At 34.0% G+C, this 18,394-nt stretch overlaps 1 protein-coding gene across 4 annotated transcripts in view; it reads right to left on the reverse strand.

Moving 5' to 3' along the window:
- The window catches only part of Arl15 (ARF like GTPase 15), a 379,440-nt gene that overhangs the window by 180,793 nt on the left and 180,253 nt on the right, over nucleotides 1-18,394 (reverse strand). For all 4 annotated transcript variants that reach the window (XM_070041162.1, XM_070041161.1, XM_070041164.1 and 1 more), the window contains exon 4: nucleotides 14,784-14,992. In XM_070041162.1, the coding sequence (XP_069897263.1) occupies nucleotides 14,784-14,992 (209 nt within the window). The remainder of the gene's footprint in view (nucleotides 1-14,783; nucleotides 14,993-18,394) is intronic.

Genomic DNA, 18,394 nt, shown 5'->3' on the forward strand with positions numbered 1-18,394 from the left:
AAAATCTGTCCATGTCAAATGAAGAAAAAAAGCCCTGAGCGTGGGGTCACCCAGATCAATGATCAAAAGAAACTGAGAATGAAGAGGAAAAAAATGCACACTCTCGTTTTTGTTAAACACACACACACACACACACACACACACACACACACACACACACACACACACGTCTGCTTTATCATAAGGAATATAGAGATACGATGGAGTTTCTTCCTCATATGGTCTGTTTTCATTTTTAAACCAAGTAATTTGTTTTAATCAGTCCTGTTGGTGGTTAACTTTCAGGCTTCTGGAAAGCCTACAATGAATTCTTAAAATTTCCCCCAAAGAAAATACACTCCAGGAAATGCAGTTTTTAGAAGGATTCTTAAATGTTTCCAAAAACACTTGAAAAGCAATAAAAGTAATACAAAGTAATCCACCTTTAATGCTTGAGAAGATTCCATTTAAATCTGAAAGTACTGGCTTTACATGCACACTAAAATAATTCCAGTAACCTCTTGCGCTCACAGAGGCAAACAACAGGCTGTCAATCAGGAGAACACACAAGTGACTATTTAGCAAAAGCAGATTCCTGGGCTTCTGAAAGGCCACAACTGCAGGTAGGCTCATACCTTGCTCCATCACCACCCACATTTCTGTGTTGTTCAAAGTACAGCATTCTGTACTTGCACTTACATTAAAAAAAAGACAATGCTAATTAACTTAATGGTATTGAAAACCCGATATAAGACTTAAGGCCAATGGCATATCTAAAACATCTTAAAGAACAAGCTTTAGTACTGAACTTCACAAGTACAGAATCACCAAAAGATTTTATTTTCCTGGTTTCTTCATAAAAGAAAAGTGCATCTTATTGCCTAATCCAGGAAGGAAGGAAGGAAGGAAGGAAGGAAGGAAGGAAGGAAGGAAGGAAGGAAGGAAGGAAGGAAGGAAGGAAGGGAGGGAGGGAGGGAGGGAGGGAGGGAGGGAGGGAGGGAGGAAGGGAGGAAGGGAGGAAGGGAGGGAGGGAGGGAGGGAGGGAGGGAGGGAGGCAGGGAAGGAAAGACATAATGACAATTTGTGATAAGAAAACTGCAAGGAGAAGTAAAATAAATTTAATGCTTATAATTTTATCTGACAAGAGTTATAAAGGTTGTATCAAGTCTTGCTTTTTTGTTTTTTGTTAAACTATTTAGTTCTTGTATTTGGAATTTATGCTTTAAGTACCCTAAAAGTATATAAACATGGATCTCTCTCTTCCATTGTCTCTATTTCTCTGTCTTTGTCCCTCTGTTTCTGTTTGTCCATCTGTCTGTCTGTCTCTCATTCAATTTTGTGAATTTAACAGGCACTCACTTGACACTACTCTATACCAGGCATTGTTACACGTGCCTAATCCAAGATTAGCCCATTTCACTCTTATTCCAGCCCTAAGGAGGAAAAAGAAACCCTGAGAGAGGATTCCTCTCTTATCCTTGCTACTCACTATGAGGTAGGTTCTAGGATCATCCTGATGTTACAGATAAGCAAATAGATTTAGCTGTTTCCTACTAGTACTCAGCTAGTCAGTACTAAGAAGGATTTAAATTCAAAAACTCTGATCTCAAAGTTTTATATTTTGTCATCTCCCAACCCAAAGTGTCAAGTTATATAGCCATCAAGCTAAACACATGTAGCTCATGTTCCAGTAACTTCAAATTTATGTGAAAAATGCTTGCACACGTCCATGTTGAAAGACAATTATCAACAGCTTTGTTTACCATCACAAAAATCCACAAACAACTTAAATTTTATCAGTAATGGAATAAATATATGAAATTATGTGAAGGTCATAACCTAGAACCCAATCTATCTGTGAAAATTAATGAGCTAGATTTATGAGACAATCTAAAAAATATAATGAAAATGCCACATTAAAATGTATTCTGTAAGATGTACATTTTGACTACACAAATCATTATTTTGTATTATTTTGAGACATGTATATTTTATGAAAGTATAAAGATGTATGCTAATCAAGACATATACCAATTTTAAGATTCTTGCTTTTGAAGGGGTGAGAATATGAAAGAGACAGGTTAATGGAAAAGAATAAGTCATCTTTTATAATTTGTTTCTTTACTGAAAAGACCTGAAATAGATACAGTAGATGATAACATTTGGTTAATCTGGGTGATAGATGAACAGATATATTCATTATATTATTTTCTATATTTATCTTTATGCTTTGAAATTTTTACAATTAATTAAAGAATGAGCATAGAGATGCATACCTTCAGAAATTAAGAAGCCAATCTGTGAAATTAGAAAAAAGATTCCCCTATATTTCTCTAAATGAATATGACTCAATAAACAGCCTTAAAACTCATATGGTAGCAAATTAAAGATCAGTTTATTAAAACTAACTTCCTTCCACTGATTATAACATCATATTCCAAGTAGCTCAGAAATATCCTTCTTCAGATAATTATGTAAATTAATTTACAGTCCATGTTTTATTTTGTTGGTAAAGAAAACTTATTAAGTTGATATTTCTAACCTTTTGACATTCAACATTCAGTAAGAAGGTCTCCTGGCTGAAGACTGAGAGTTGTAAATTACAGAAGAACAGGAAAGATGAGTGAAAAGGAGAACTACTTTTCACTGTGAACTTATTTTGGCCTTAAAATTTTGACATGTGGTTTTATTAATCATACAGACTATTCATTATAAAATGAGATCAAAATGGATTTGTAACGATTATGTAATACTCCATGGAGATGGGAGTGAAAATGATAAAGATACATTTTCTACAGGATGTTACTCACAAAATCTTAACTAACAGAGGATGGAACAAAAATCTCAAGTATGATTTTTAACAAATTTATACACTATCTGTAAACAAACTGAGCTGGAGAATAGTTGTTAAAAAAAAAAAAAGGAGCGCAAGCAAACCCAGGAATTATAGCCACATATCTTGCTTTAACATCTTAAAAGCATGACACAACATTTAATAGTACACATTTTTCCAGTTCAACATGTCAATGGCTAAAGAACTTTAAAGCATGTCGTAAGTAGGATTCAAATAAGAATAAGTTTCTCTTAACAGTAACAAGCCAATGCTCAGGCAACCTGGCTGCTTCCTGCTATGATTCAAAGTCCATTTCTCCTTTGTTATTTAATATTCTTATTATATTTACGTAGTTGTATAAATGAGTTACTATTCAATAAAACCATTTATGAATAGAGTACATCTTGATCAATGTCACCTCTTGTTACTTTTTCACTTAAAAAATGAGCTTAATTAATAAGTCATTAAAAAGCCCAAGGTAATTAAGAAAAACAGAAAGATGTCCTAATGTAAGCCTAATTAAAGGAAAACACCAAAATTAATATAAAAATAGAAAAGATAGACATCCATTTTATTGGCAAGAAATAGACAGACGTACATTTACTTATCTCTAGCGAAACATTAACAACTTTCCAACAATTTTGATAAGCATCTCTTTAAATGAAATGGTTATAGAATTAAAATGTAAATCTTATATTGGACAATAAGGAAAGGTGTTTTTTTTTTTAAATAATTTATTTCTTCTTCTAAAAAGCCAGAGCATTTTGGCTGGGCACAACCATTTGCTTTTGTATAATCATAATAATTATAGCAATAAAGATTCTATTAAGCACATGTCAGTTACACCTCTATCTCAAGATATCTTTTGTCTTCTTTTTTTTTTTTTCTGGATCCTTCTAATGATTACTGAATCTTCTCATCAATACAGTATGAGAGAATCTCTTTTATAGAACAGTAAACAACTGTAAATCTTCAACCAGCTGTTTTCTAAGGATTCCCTTGTAAAGCTCTTATTTTCATTTCATTATTACTTTGTTCTCCTTGTCTAAAGAATATACAAGTTACCCAGATTTTCCGCTCTGGCCTTTTTCAATAAAGACTTGTTTCAGCCTGATAAACTATTAAGCATAATCATAGTCCAAAAATAGTTATTTTATAAAATCTATCCCATAAAGTTCAGGTGTTTCATTTCTCATTTAAGAAAAATGTTTCAGATACTTTATAGAGCCATTTATATCTAAAGATTCTCCAGCGGGTGGAGAAAATGTCCAACTCTTAGGCCAAATAAGGCCTGTAAAATCAGGATGGAACAGATACATATACTTCTAGTTTGCTACTCTCAGCTGTTTGCCTATATGGATGGTTTTGTATGGTTCCCAACCAGTGTTATAAATATCCAAATAGTCCTTGGCAGAAAAACACATAACCTAACCCTGTGAGAATTCTCTGAAGCCTCATCACCTTATTTCAGGTATGGTATAAAATGCACTCCATTAGCATTCTATTAGCAGAACTTGATCTGGATGTATGCAATTGTAAGCTTAAATAAAACAGAACATCACTCCACTTAAATCTTCCCCTCTGCATCTGGGCAAAGAAAATGTACAAATTTAGACTTCAGAATTTCTAATGTACAAGGTAATTTCCAGTCCATTACTTAGCTAGTACTAATATCTAGTATCAAACATAGTAAAAACTGTAATAGGTTCAGTCAAGAGAAAATTATGTGAGAATTTAGTTGAAAATGAGACATTACCTTTCATTAGACCCCTACAGAACACCATCTTGTTGGTACAGGAAACCTACATCATACTTCATTTCAAAGCATCAGTGATGCCTTTCTCAAAACATAAATATTCAGGTTGTTATATGAATTTTTAAATAACGGAGTGTGGCTAAATACAAAATTTTACATAAAGAAATATGACTAAGGAGAGATTGCAGGTCAAGTAAACAAAAGGGGGAGGAGGTTGTCTAGGCAAATAGTTCAGGTGTGGATAAGTTCATTGCCATTGGAGCTCTGGACAGTGGTCACTTCTGAACTGTATTCATGCATTTAATCTATTGTTTTTAACCATTTAACAATCTGAGTTTGCTATTTTCACCAAAGAAAGGTGTAATTCATAGGTGAAAAGGAAGGCCATCATGTGTCAAATGAAAAATGCCCTTTTCTAAGTAGCAGAGTAGTCTATTCATCTCAAAAGGTAACAGTTGTTATTTTTTGTGCATATTTTTTGTTCTTAGAAAAGAGGGTAAAAAAAATACATGCTTTTCACCTATGTGTTAACATAGTAGAGCTTTTCAAAGTCACGGCCACACGTGAACTGGTTTTCTTACTGGCTTTTTCCATGCTGTAAGTTAAGGATGTCTGCTCATTATAACCCTTGCTGGTTCTCTAGACTTTCTGTAGTCTGGCTCTGCCTTGATTACTGGTCAAAACCTTTAATTACAGTATATAGTTTGTGCAGCTGCCTGGAAATTGGTCTCAGGGTCAGTGGCTCTTCCCGATCCCCTCTTTCCATTCTTTTGAAGCAATATTGCTGAACTGAGGGCATTGTTCCAGCTTTCTGGTGTGCTCTGTCTGCTGCACACTATGAATAGCTTTGCAATCACTCTTGCAATTGGTTCTTCAAGTGCCTTTAGGTTGTCAATTGTAATTCATTGGCTCTAGGCACCTTTTCTCTTTTCATTCTCTTGAGGTCTTTTATTACTTAATTTGCAGTAATATTAGGGAATGTCTTCTTCAGACATGTCACTAATGCCTCCACTGATAATGAAGCTGGGAGTACATTTGACTTTCATACGTTGTGCCTATTTAAGATCTTTCCATATTTCCTTCATCTCTGTGACTTATGATGAAAATCTTTGCAGCTATCATATAAGGAATTTTACTTTAACATTTACATAGAAGAATATTCAAGGATAACCTAGGGGAATTTCCTGAAGATATTCTTATTGAGGATAATTTATGTAGTTAGTTATAGTTATTTTTATAACTTCCCAGAGAGACAATTTCTCATTTTATCCTAACAATTAAGCTCTCATATTTCACTGTCATAATTATGATCTATTCTCTTGTCATATATTAAAATTAAGCTTTCGAGCTTTATATACCTCAAAAATGGCTAACTAGGAGGTAAACATCTTTGAAAAGAATTCAATGCTTAAGTTTTCAGATATCCTTTAGAGATTTTTTTAATCATAAAATATTCAAACTATTCAGTAAGTTCTGCATTGCTGAGTCAAAATATGGTTTATTTTTTTAAGCAAAAAATTCAACCATACCTCTTGATCTACTGAAGGAGAAAAAAATACCTTCCATGTATGATGCCTCAAATTCTAAGTTCTGGAAAATATCCAGATTAACCCCTCTCATTAGGCTCAGCCATCCCAGAGCAACCAAGGGTAGTTTTAAGCAGACACTATGTAATAATAATAATGATAATAATTATCATAATGATAATAACTAACGCTTATTGTGCTTTTTATCTTCAAAGGACTTCACTGACATTAACTATGTGTCTATCTTCAAATTAATTTAACTCGACAAATGTTTTATTAAACTTAGTAAGCTATGGAATGGAGCTGAATTTTCATTTGCAAATGAAAGAAATAAGAGAAAAATAAGAGAAAGAAAGAAAGGGCAAAAAATTGTAATGGAATGTTCTGCCTTTAAATCTGTTTTTATTTAATAAAATTGATGAGATAATAATTTTAATAAAATACCAATTTGGACTGCAGACACAGGCATAAAAGGTAACATTCACCATTACAATAACTCAACTTATATTGCTTCAAAAGGACTAGAGAGTCAAATTTTTTTCATAGAATCAGTCTATAAATGTACTATATATATATGTGTATATAGAAAGAAAAAAGGATTAAGATAATACTTGTTTGAAATCCTGTTACACCAATTAACATATGATTTTTATTGAAGGCTAAGCAAATTTTTATTATCATAAAACTATCTCTATTATGTTGTCATAGAACTTCATCCTCTACAGGAAAAATAAAAATTGAAAAAGATGAAATAAGCTTCCTATAGCTAAAATAGGAAATAATGTAAAAATGTGTTAAAAGAATATTATTCCACCAAGAAAACCTACTGCTTTCTATGAGAAATCTGTAAAGAAATATATATACATATACATATATATGTATATGCAAAAATCCCTTAGTTAAAAAGCACAAATATAACTATAAAAACATATAATGCAACAGTGATATACACAAGATAATATGTTGGAAATGCTCTGTACAATTTGGGTGGTAGAAGGGTAGGGGGAGAGAAAATAGGGGAAAAATGAGGGAAGGAGTAACAAGTATGACGAGAAAAGTACTTATTACCTTACTTATATAACTGCAACCCCTCTGTACATTACCTTGACAATAAAAAAGACATAAAATTAAATGCTCATAAATATGATAATAGCTTAAAGTTTTTAAAGACTCCTAATATGGTCAAAGTAGTCAGGATTCCTGGAATATACAATTCCTGAGTATATTAAAATAATAAGTTGGAAGCTAGGCGCCAGTGGCTCAAGCCTATCATCCTTCTTATATTGGAGGCTGAGATTAGATAGTCATTGTTCTAGCCAAACCTAGGCAGAACTTTATGAGACTACCTTAACAGAAAAAGAATGGCAATATGTGCTTGTCATCCCAGATACAATGGGAAGCATAAAATAGGTGGATTGCGATCCAAGAATATGTCCAGGAAAAAACAACAAAACTATCTCAAAAATAAGCAGTGCAAAATAAGGCTGGAGTTATGACTCAGTGGTGGTATTCCTGCCTAGGAATCACAGTTAGAAAAAAAAAGAAGAAGAAGAAGAAGACAAAGAGGCCAGGAGCCAGTGGCTCATGCTTATAATCCTAGCTACTCTGGAGGCTGAGATCTGAGGATAGTGGTTCGAAGCTGAGTTCCCTAGTAGGAAACTCTGTTAGATTCTTATCTCTCTAATAAACTGTTCCAAAAAACAAAAAGCCAAAGCTGCAGTGGTGTCATGGCTCAAGTGGTAGAACAGAGTTCAAGCCCCAGAACAGGCAAAAAAAAAAAAATTAAGTATAGAGTAGAAGAAAAAAATTTATATTCTTTTTGACATAAATATACAAGTTGAATTGAGTAAAGTGAAAGCACAGAAAAGTGGATAAAGATGATGGCATTAGGCCAGTGGGAAAGCCATGTGTGCTAATACCTAGTAGTTATTCTTTCAAACAACATATATGGAGCAGAGAATCATAAACAAGCCATAATTCCTGCTCTTCAAGGAGCATACAATCTCAAGGGTTAGAGAGGAAAGTTATTATGTGATTAACTCCAATAATATAAGCTGGATAAGTCCACGGGGCCAAGGGAAAGAGAAGGAGACACCTAATTTAATCAGAGGCAGGGAGGAAGACTTCCTGTCCTGACCAGTCTTGAGGTGTTTTTCCTAAGGAAATAGGCATTATGAGTGGTATTCGAGCATAAGTGAGAAAGGGAAATAAAACCCCATTATGAAGCACATTAGCATAGAAGATCTGTGGAGTTTCAACTGAATCCAGAAAGAATTAGAAAACACTATGGGTTTTAATAAAGGCATCAGGAAAAAATTGAGAGGAAAAGTTTGTTCCTTCTGTCTTATGCTAAGAAATTAAGAAAAAGGAAAATCAGAATTGCCAACCCGGGCACTGTAGAGGGAAAACAGTATAATCAGAGGGCTGGATAAGAAAATAAATAGGAGGAAGACATGAGAGATGTTTCAAATGTCTCCAGCTTTACATAAAATGAAGGTCTGCAAATGCTGAAAAAAAAGAAGGAATCAGGGGTTATAAGGGAACTAATGGATTCTTTGGGGGGCAACGGCACTGAGATACTTTAAAAAGTATTTTTTTTTGCCATTGCATTTCAATAATTTCTCAGTAAATATCTTAATAAAATGGGCTTTTTTAGGTAACAGAATTATTAATATGGTTTTTAAATAGTTTCCAGTAGACATGGCACACTCACATAATAATTCCTAGTGGATACAAGAAGCCCAGGTCTCACAGGAAAGGGTGGTGGGAGTAAGGGAAACTAAAGGAGAATACAAAAAAAACCCTCAAATAAACAAATTAATTCTCTCAAGGAATACATACAAAAGAATGAAAATGAGTGAATAAAGCATTCTGGCTATTTCAATGCTCTCAGTTTAAAGGCTAGTTTAAAAGTTATTCTTTCCTTTCACCTTACCTTCAATGGATATGATGGGAGTACATTACATCCATGGATGAAAATAGACTAACAAGATAGAGGCTGTGGTTCACACCTGTAACGCTAGCTACTCAGGAAGCTGAGATCTGAGATTTATGGCTCAGGGTAGATAGAACACTAGTAGCTTTGAGTAAAAAAAGGCTAAGGGACAGCCTTCAGGCCCTGAGTTCAAGCCTTAGTACAAGAAAGAGGAAAGGAAGCAAAGAAGGGGGGGAAATGGGAGAGGAGAGGAGAGAAAAAGGAAAGGAAAAGAAAAAAGAAATAAAGAAAAAACTCATGAAACCCATTAAGCATAGGTCTAAAAAAGGGGCAAGAAGTTAAGAGTAATTATGGGGTAAATATGATCAAATACATTGTATCTGTATGGAAATAACAATGAAATTCCTTTGTATAATAAATACATATCAATAAAAGTAATAGCAATAATAAAAGTTACTCAGATTTATTATAATGGCACTTTTGTTACTAATTTTCTTTTTGCTAACTCAGTCTTTCTTAAAGGTTTCACATTGTTAAGGGGTAACAAGTATTTTTTCAAGCGATTACGGAGTCCGTCAGTGGAAAAGTGACTTCTAAACCCTCTCATTGCTTCCCCAGGACTTAATTGTAACAGTGTGGAGTACATCTGTAAGGAGTGGACAGAAAAAAATGTATCTCTTATATCATCTTAGAATAAGTGCATGTCCCATAAGGGAGTTTTCAAACTGCTCATACCATAGGTATGTATACTGCTGTATATGAAACCAAATGAGTATTCTAAAATTCTGCCAAGACATAGGTCAAGATAGCTGGAGAACTCCATAGATTTAAAGAGTATGACACTTCTCAATGATTATTTTACAAGCACACACACATTTCTCCACATAGAAAGCAATAAATAAATCGAGCTAAGTATTTCACATGCTTTTAAAAATGCTTTACATTTTCTAATAACATAATGGTCACCAAAAACCTGAGATGGTATTTATTATTACATAGTTACCAAGAAAGAATTGACCTATTCAAAGCAATAAAATATATAAAAAATTAAACTATACTTATTATTTAATAGCATATACTAAATAAAAAGAAAGAGTATAAAATATAGAAATAATCTGTAAGAATTATAATGCAATGTGATGGTTCAATACTACAAAAATACCAGCATCCTCTTTCAGAAGATATCCAGTCCAGAGAACTAAAACTAAAACTATTTATGACATACAGTGGGCTGAATGTATAACTCAAAATATGTGAACACATAACCCAAATAAAACTGGCTTAAATAGTCATGTTGACATCATCAGAAAATGCTCCCAAATACTCTTCTCACATTTCTATTTTGTTCTGTGCAAATATCACACTAAGTACAATGCAGGTAATAAACTGAATTACCATTATATCAAAATTGAGAAATAACCTGATCAGAAATTTTAACTTTAATATTCACACCCTTATTTGGGAACTGGGTTTTCCCCATGCTGTAATTAATGAACCATGAAATGAATAGACTCACTAGACCTTATAATTCTGCTTCAAACATGCTTCACAGTTTTTTTATGTCTCAATTAATATTTGCTTTAATAAAAATATTAACTGATACAGAACTTTTGATGTATTTCTTTAAAAAGTAAAGGACTTTTTTATTAAGAGTATTAAAAAATATTAAATCAAATGCACCTACTACAAATAGAGCTATTATTTCATTTCATTTTATAAGACATGGTAAGTTCAATAAAATAAAAGTAAGATTTCAAAACAAGCCACAAGGTAAAAAAATCACCACCAGCAACCGAGTAAATGAATAAAGGGAAAATAGGATTACATTTATTGGCTACTATATCAATTTAACTTCTCATAAAATCCCCCTGATCCATTAAATAACTTCAGAACTGAAGTATGCATATGCTCTCCTCCAGGAGTTGTAAAACAAATTAGATACAATTACAATACAATACAAATTTTAAAGAAACAAGCTAGTTACCCTAGAAGAATTCTCATTCTATATTTTATCATTTAAATTAGGCCAGATTTTTCCCTAATGTATCAAATGAGCCACATGGCATAATTATAGATTTTTCTCGTATGTTTTCAATAGAGGGGAAAAATTAGTTGATATGAATAAATTCTGGAAAGCCACAGTAACTCACCTCCCCAAATGAATACAACAAACATCTGTTGCAAGAATTGCTTGGCTTTCAGACAGTGTGTGTATAAAGGGTATTCTTTTCCTCACTATTTTGTTTTCTTTCTTTCTTTCTTTCTTTTTTTTTTAAAGTTTATTTGTTTTGTTTTAAAAAGAAAAAAAAAAGGAAAGAATACATGTTTCTCCAATCAATTCTCAAAATAGAAAATCCTAAAATTCTAGTAAGTTAAAACACAAGTCATTACTAGGTATATTACACAAAGGGAAACTATGCGATATACAAGATTCCACTTGCTTCTGAAAGGGTAATAAAACAATTGGGCATGTTCCTTTCTGTCTGTGAGTCTGTGGGTTATACTGCAATTTTAGCCATTGTCTTCTTTCTGAGCTAAGTGCTATATACAGACAGCAGCCCTCACAGCACAAGACAGAACTAAATCTTTAACTCCCTGGTGATTTTTATTCCATTGATAATTCAGCTTTCTCCACAGAGTCCCACTGGTTTTTGAACCACTTTCTAAGATTATCAATATATGCTCATGAAACAAGTGAATGCTTAAAGTTTTACTCCACTGACAGGCTAAACAATGGCCCTCTTTCTGCAAAAGCATAAAATGCAATAATTTTCAACAAGACATGAGGAAGTATTGATGTTTTTATGATTTACTGTCTTTTTATGATTTACTATCTTTTTATGGTTTTCAATTTTTAATATACTTTTATTGTAAAGGTATGTATAGAGGGGTTAGTTACATGAGTATGGTAATGAGCACATTTCCTATCAAGCATTGTTACTCACTCCTTTGTCTTTCCCCACCATCCTTCCACTCCTCACCGCCCCAACTCCTCCCTCCTCACCGCCCCAACTCCTCCCTCCTCTCCTCCAAGTTGTAAAGTTCATTTTCAACACAGTGTCTTGTACATCTCATTGTTACAATGGGTCAACCTGTATCCTTGTTTCAGCATTTTGTTATTTCCCTTCCCCTCCCCAAATTAGAAAAATGTATGTCTTAACTGAAGTAAAGAGTTGTTTGGTGCTTTTTATTAATCTAAAGACTTTTTCTTGGATTTCTAAAGAACAGAATTTCATCTAAAACTTACATGTATTTTGCAGAACAAAACACTGTCTTTTACAAAGTAGACAATACCAGAGAGCATATACCAATTAGAGACTGCTTATAAAGCAATAGGCAGATCACTTAATACCTTATGTAGGAAAAAAAAATCAACAAAATAACCATATCTAAATATATACTAAGTAACATATGACCACTTATTTTTCAATTTTCTACCTAAGTATGCTCTCGTCCAGTTTCACAACTCTACTTTTATGTGAACAACAAAGTATTGATTTATTTCCTAAAACATTCCTGAGACTAGTTCAAGGCTTTATATAAACACATAAATACCAAAAAGCTTCTTGTCATCAAGAAATAAGAAAGATAGGAGGCTTCCTTCTCTTTTTAGGCCAAACCCAAAGTAAATGCGTGCACTTCATTATGCTTCCACAAACTTGAAGATCTGTCCTGGAATTTGTCCATCCTAATCCAGTACTCCAAAATAGTTTGCAAACACACAGCTGTGTACAGTATATATTATATATCCATAGAAAAATATACTTATATATCCATAAGAAAGGAATTCTATTATACTAATTCACTATAAGCAAAAATTTTAAAGAAAATTAATTGAAAATTGATACAGAGGAAAAAGCTAAGCAAAATCTCACAGACTTTCATATGCTTCAATACAAACAAGTTTACAATAATTTCCAAGCCATGCCTAAGATTATTCTACATTTATAGCCATCTGTCTTACTAAAAGGTTAATCAGGAAAAGGGGGAAAAAGATAATTTGCTCCCTCCCTAGGAGAGATAGACAGCTAACGCACACAAAGAATACTCGGGAGCAATTAATTGCTAGAAGCTTTCTTTATTCAATGTGACAGTCTTTCATTCCTATAGAGGGTTACCGTGAGTCATATATTAGGTTTAAATAACACATTTGTCTCAATTATATGATGTCTAAGGAAAACAGATCGTCTCTTGAAAAGCACAAAGAAAAATCTTGTCAGATATTACATCTCACTTGAATCAAGTGATCTGAGTTGTAACTGTACTTGTAACATGTCTATCTCATTTGTGACACTAATATATTTTATCTAGTTTGAAAATACATTAAATTGTCTGCCTCTGGTCTGTAATATACACCTAAACCATCCACAATAAGTATCAGAGCAACAATGTATTTCAGTGAAGCACTTTCTAATAATAATCTATGGATAGAAAAATCTGGTAAGAAGTTACAATGTTCTTAAGAACATATCAGGATGGCAGCATAGTTAAAATTCAGAAGATCTGTACAGTAAAAAAAAAATCTAAGTAGAATTTTATAGCTATTTTCTACTTTAATTGCTATTATCAATGTTCTCCAAAATCAACAAAGGAAGAAGGCATTAAATACTTAATGCTGAATGAAGCAAGTGAAGGTACTTTGAGCTCTGAGTCCGCTCTGAACTTTGTCTGCTAAATAATAAATCTTTGCCTTCTTTACTACTTTTCTAAAACAAATGAAAATGATCTATATTTAGTGCATTAAAGTTCCAAGAAAATTACCTAAGTGAATCCCACTCACTTATAGTAATTTGCATTATTCCAACTTTCTAAGTATGAAGCCAGACAAAAGAACAAAGCTATTTACCATGGGTCACACACTAAATGCAAGAGAGGTCTGCTTAAATCACGTTATGTTCTTGATTCCTTATTTTTTTCCAACTAAAGCACAATGTTATTCCTATTAATCATCTTAATTCCAAAGCCATTTGAAGCAGCACACAATTTTCGAAGGAGAGAGGAAAATATATCCTGAACATTACAGGTGTAAAAGAATATACCAGGAGTTTTTATTTCACTGTACTTAGGTTATAATTTAGTATAATTTAAGTTTTAAAAACTCTTCACATATCTTATTACTTTAGTACCATAAATCAAAAGCTAGACTGAGTGAGACACTAATTGTCTGCCCAGAATAGTCTCATACTTTTATAGGAGAAATCCAAAGTAAGAAATGAAATTAGATGAGTGAGTCCATATTAAAAGGTATTTTTGGTGGTATAAAAACTTGAAAAATAAGATACCAATTCTTAGCCTGGGTGGCTACAGAATGTAACCCATTGCTCCTAGTCAACAACAGGATGATAAGAACATGACAGGTGAGGGCAAGTGACTGAATAGTCACTTGCATTTTACCAAAATGCAAGATACATTCTTTGCATTTTACCAAAATGCAAGATACATTCTTTCACAAGCTGGAAGAGAATAAACCAAGTCAGCAGGTTACTAAAATATTAAGTAACTTGGCCTTTATCCCTTCAAAATTGATGAGAAAAAATATCCAGATATGTCTTCCAACTTCTGACCAAAATAATCTGTGTTCTTCAGCAGGTAAAGCTATGTAAACAATTTTATCACATTGATACAGCCTTTCTGTCTCCCAAAGAACCATGGTTTCATCAGTAAACAGTACATCCTAATTTCAATGTGGTAGCCATAGTCCAAGAAACAAAGATAAGCAAAGTGCATTAACCAGATGAAATGAGATGTACATACCTCTTGTACTGAGCGAGCTGCTGGCTTGTCTTGATGATTGGCCAATATTAAAAAGGGTAAAGTGCATAACTGTGGGTGCTGAAGAGCTGAGTGCAGTTCATTCCTAGCAGTTTCTAAATCATCCTCTGAAGAGGCACTGTCCAACACGAATATCACACCTTGAGATCCTTGGTAGTAGCGGCTCCAGTATTTCCGGATATTATCAGCCCCTGTCAAAAGGTAATGCAAGTTCTTTTTAAAAATAACTTTCAGCCAGGCACTGGTGGCTCACACCTGTAATCCTAGCTACTCAGGAGGCTGAGAGCTGAGAATCAATGTTCAAAGCTACCTTGGGTAGGAAAGTCTGTGAGATTCTTCTCCAATGAACCACTAGAAAACTGGAAGTGGCACTGTGGCTCAAAGTGGTAGAGCTCTAGCATTGAGCAAAAAAGCTCAGAGACTGCACCTAGGCCCTGAGTTCAAGTCCCCAGACCAGGGCGGGTGGGGTGAGGGAAGCTTTCAGCAACTGAATAATGTTCCCTATAGCAATTCATACTGGAAACCAATGTATTTTTTTTCAAAACTTAAGTGCTAATGCCCTTGGTATGGAAAAGGGTAAGTAAGAATCTAGAAACTAGCCTGATTAATGAGAATGAGGCATTAGAGCCAATGGGTAGATATGGCCTTGAAAGAGAACCCAAAAGTTCTTGATGATTTCCAGTATAGCCTTAAAAGGGGAGCCCAAAAGTCATTCTTCATGATTTCCACATAAAAACATGAAAGAAACAAAATTTATACTAACTTGTTAACAGTTTCTAACAGAACTGATTTGGTTTGAAATATTCCCCACAAGTTCATTCCTCAAATTTTAGGTTGAGGGTATTTGGAGGTATTGCCTTTGGGAGATAAAAATGACTTAAAGAGGAAGAAAGACCTAAGCTTTCTTTGTTTTCTCTCTTCTCTCTTCCCACTCTTTCCTTTCCCTTCCCTCTTCCTTTCTCTTTCCTCCTCTCCTCTCCCCCACTCCTTCTACACAATAATTTTATGTGTCGTAGTACTGAATTTGTGAACAACTAAAATTTTTGCATTTGAGACATTGTGTAAATCCATTTGGATTTATTATCTGTGGTGAAGAATAAACGACAAACCAGGAACCATTGGCTCATGCAATCCTAGATACTTGGGAGGCTGAGATCTGAAGATACTGATTGGAAGCCAAACAAGAAAATCTGTGAGGCTTTTATCTTCAATTAACCACCAAACAATTGCAAGTTGAGTTGTGGCTCAGCACTAGCTGAGCACTAGTGGCAGAGCACTAGCTTTGGGCAAAAGAGCTCAAAGATAGTCCCCAGGCCCTTAATTAAAGCACTAGGCCTGGCACAAAAACAAATAAATGAATGAAAGGCAATGAAATGAGATTGAGATTATCACCAATTGTAGATATCTTAGTACTCTTTGAATTTCCAATATTTAGCAAGATATCTCTCAATAAGTTGATAAGGAAAGTGAAGAAAGGAGAAAATAAAATTTATTCATTCAAGATTTATGGATGTTGAATTTGGAAGAAAAACGTTCAGGAGTGAGTGATTCCTAGTCAAGTGTCTGCAGAAATCACAAAATTGTGATTTGCATCTGAGAAGACAACCTGAGCATTTCCTGTTACATCATGCTGGATACTTTTTATTTCTTTGATCTGTGGGCTTGATAGTAATCTGTGTGTATGTGGGTGAACATTGTTATAGGCTATATGGAGAAAATTCGATGAAGCATTTCATCAGTTTGTTGCAGATGACCAAACCCTAATCAGCTATGTTTCAGTTGAACAGTGAGTTCCTATGTCCAATATATATATATATATTTTAAACTGGGGAAATTGACACTATCAAATCTCTTTGTCCTTTAGAGAGTCAACACAATACTAGACAAGCCTTAGAAGTGCATATTTTATGTAAGAAAAAGAAAGCTCAGAGATGCTAATAGAGTTGAATAATGTGCTGTCATGGAGGTGCTCATTATATGGTCTGGAAAGCACCTCCCCAAAGTGGAGCAAATAATTTCAAAGCCTAGTGTCAGGAGAGAAGTAGCTGTTATTATTAAGCAATTCCTACATTCCAGGCACAGTGTTTTAGAAAGAATAGCTCATCTAATTAACTCAAATTTTGAAATTTATTTTATGACCCTATCTTGCAGGATATTTACTGTTATGCTATATTAAAATACCTGTGTATGTAAAAATATCAAGTGCACTGGATGTTTTTTTTTAACATTAAATACATAGGCTATGAACAGGGGTGATGTCTGGTAGAATGGGTCTAATCAAGGAAACCGAATAGAAATAAGAAAGGAAATTCAAGCCAGAGATTTTATTTAATATGAAGAATTCACTCATTGCATAAGTGATGATGGAGTTAGAAAATGACAGAGGTACTGAGGTGAGGGACATTTTATGTTAGACTCCTGAGAGGCAGAGCTTGAGATTGTATTCCTTGTACCTGATTACAGATGGAGTGTTGTCAGGAGAAACTAGGAGTCAAAGAAGTAAGCTAATCTAGGAAGAATCTTGGAAAAGGTATGATTTCAGAGATCTGGCTTCAGCTTGATCCCAGAAGGAACTCAAGGAACTAGAGCCACCGATGTCCAGATCAGAGGCAAGGGGAAAAGGGTTGGGGAGTTAGAGCCCCATATAGCCATTGGCTCTCACTCCTGGAGAAACGGAGGGAGTTGGGACCTGATGTCATAATCTCTCAGACATATCTGGTGGAGGCAATTACTGTCAGCCAAAAGCAGTCCTCTGGAGAAGGGTACAGGTGTGAGTCATTAGCAGCCAATAACCACAGCAGCTGGGAGATGGATGCACTGGCCCAGTAAAGAAGATCTGGGTAGGCTATATCAACAGCATCTGCTACAAGCTACATCCAGACAAGATCCATATGCTAAAGAATCATCCATACATAGGAGCAGTACTGCTAAGTGATAACTGCTTACAACAACATAAACTCTGCATATGAATCGGTACACAACTTTGCTTCATTTTACGAGTATAAACGATTTGCATGATATGCAGCACACAATTACACACAGACACACACACACACACACACACAATGCATACTGTAAATTCCACAAAACCAATCAATACTTACAGAATACTCCCATTGATTGTTGTATTGATAGATAACCAATGGCTGCAACTGACCAATAAGTATTGCTCTGATATGGCTGGTGGTTGTTCTAAGCATTTTACATGTACTAATACATTTACCATGACAGTCGGATAAGCTGGGTACTATTATTGATAAACTTTATGGATAAACGTTACTACTATCAGTAAGAAAATCAAGACACAGAAGAATGTAAAGTTGTCCAACCTTATATTTCCCCAAATACAGTAAGTCTAATGTGACTGAAATTAAGGCATCACTGGCCAGAGGGGATGGGTTAAATAAAAAATTCTGCTACCACACAAGCTAGGAAAAAGATAGATATATACATATAATATACATATATGTATATGTGTGCATATATACTGTTAGAACAAAAGGTACCTATTGACTATATATATATATATATATATATATATATATATATATATATATATATATATATATAAATGTCCTTAATATCCAGAGTGG

The sequence above is a fragment of the Dipodomys merriami genome, unplaced genomic scaffold, assembly GCF_024711535.1.
Source record: "Dipodomys merriami isolate MVZ:Mamm:240054 unplaced genomic scaffold, mDipMer1.0.p SCAF_30, whole genome shotgun sequence".
Lineage (NCBI taxonomy): Eukaryota > Metazoa > Chordata > Mammalia > Rodentia > Heteromyidae > Dipodomys > Dipodomys merriami.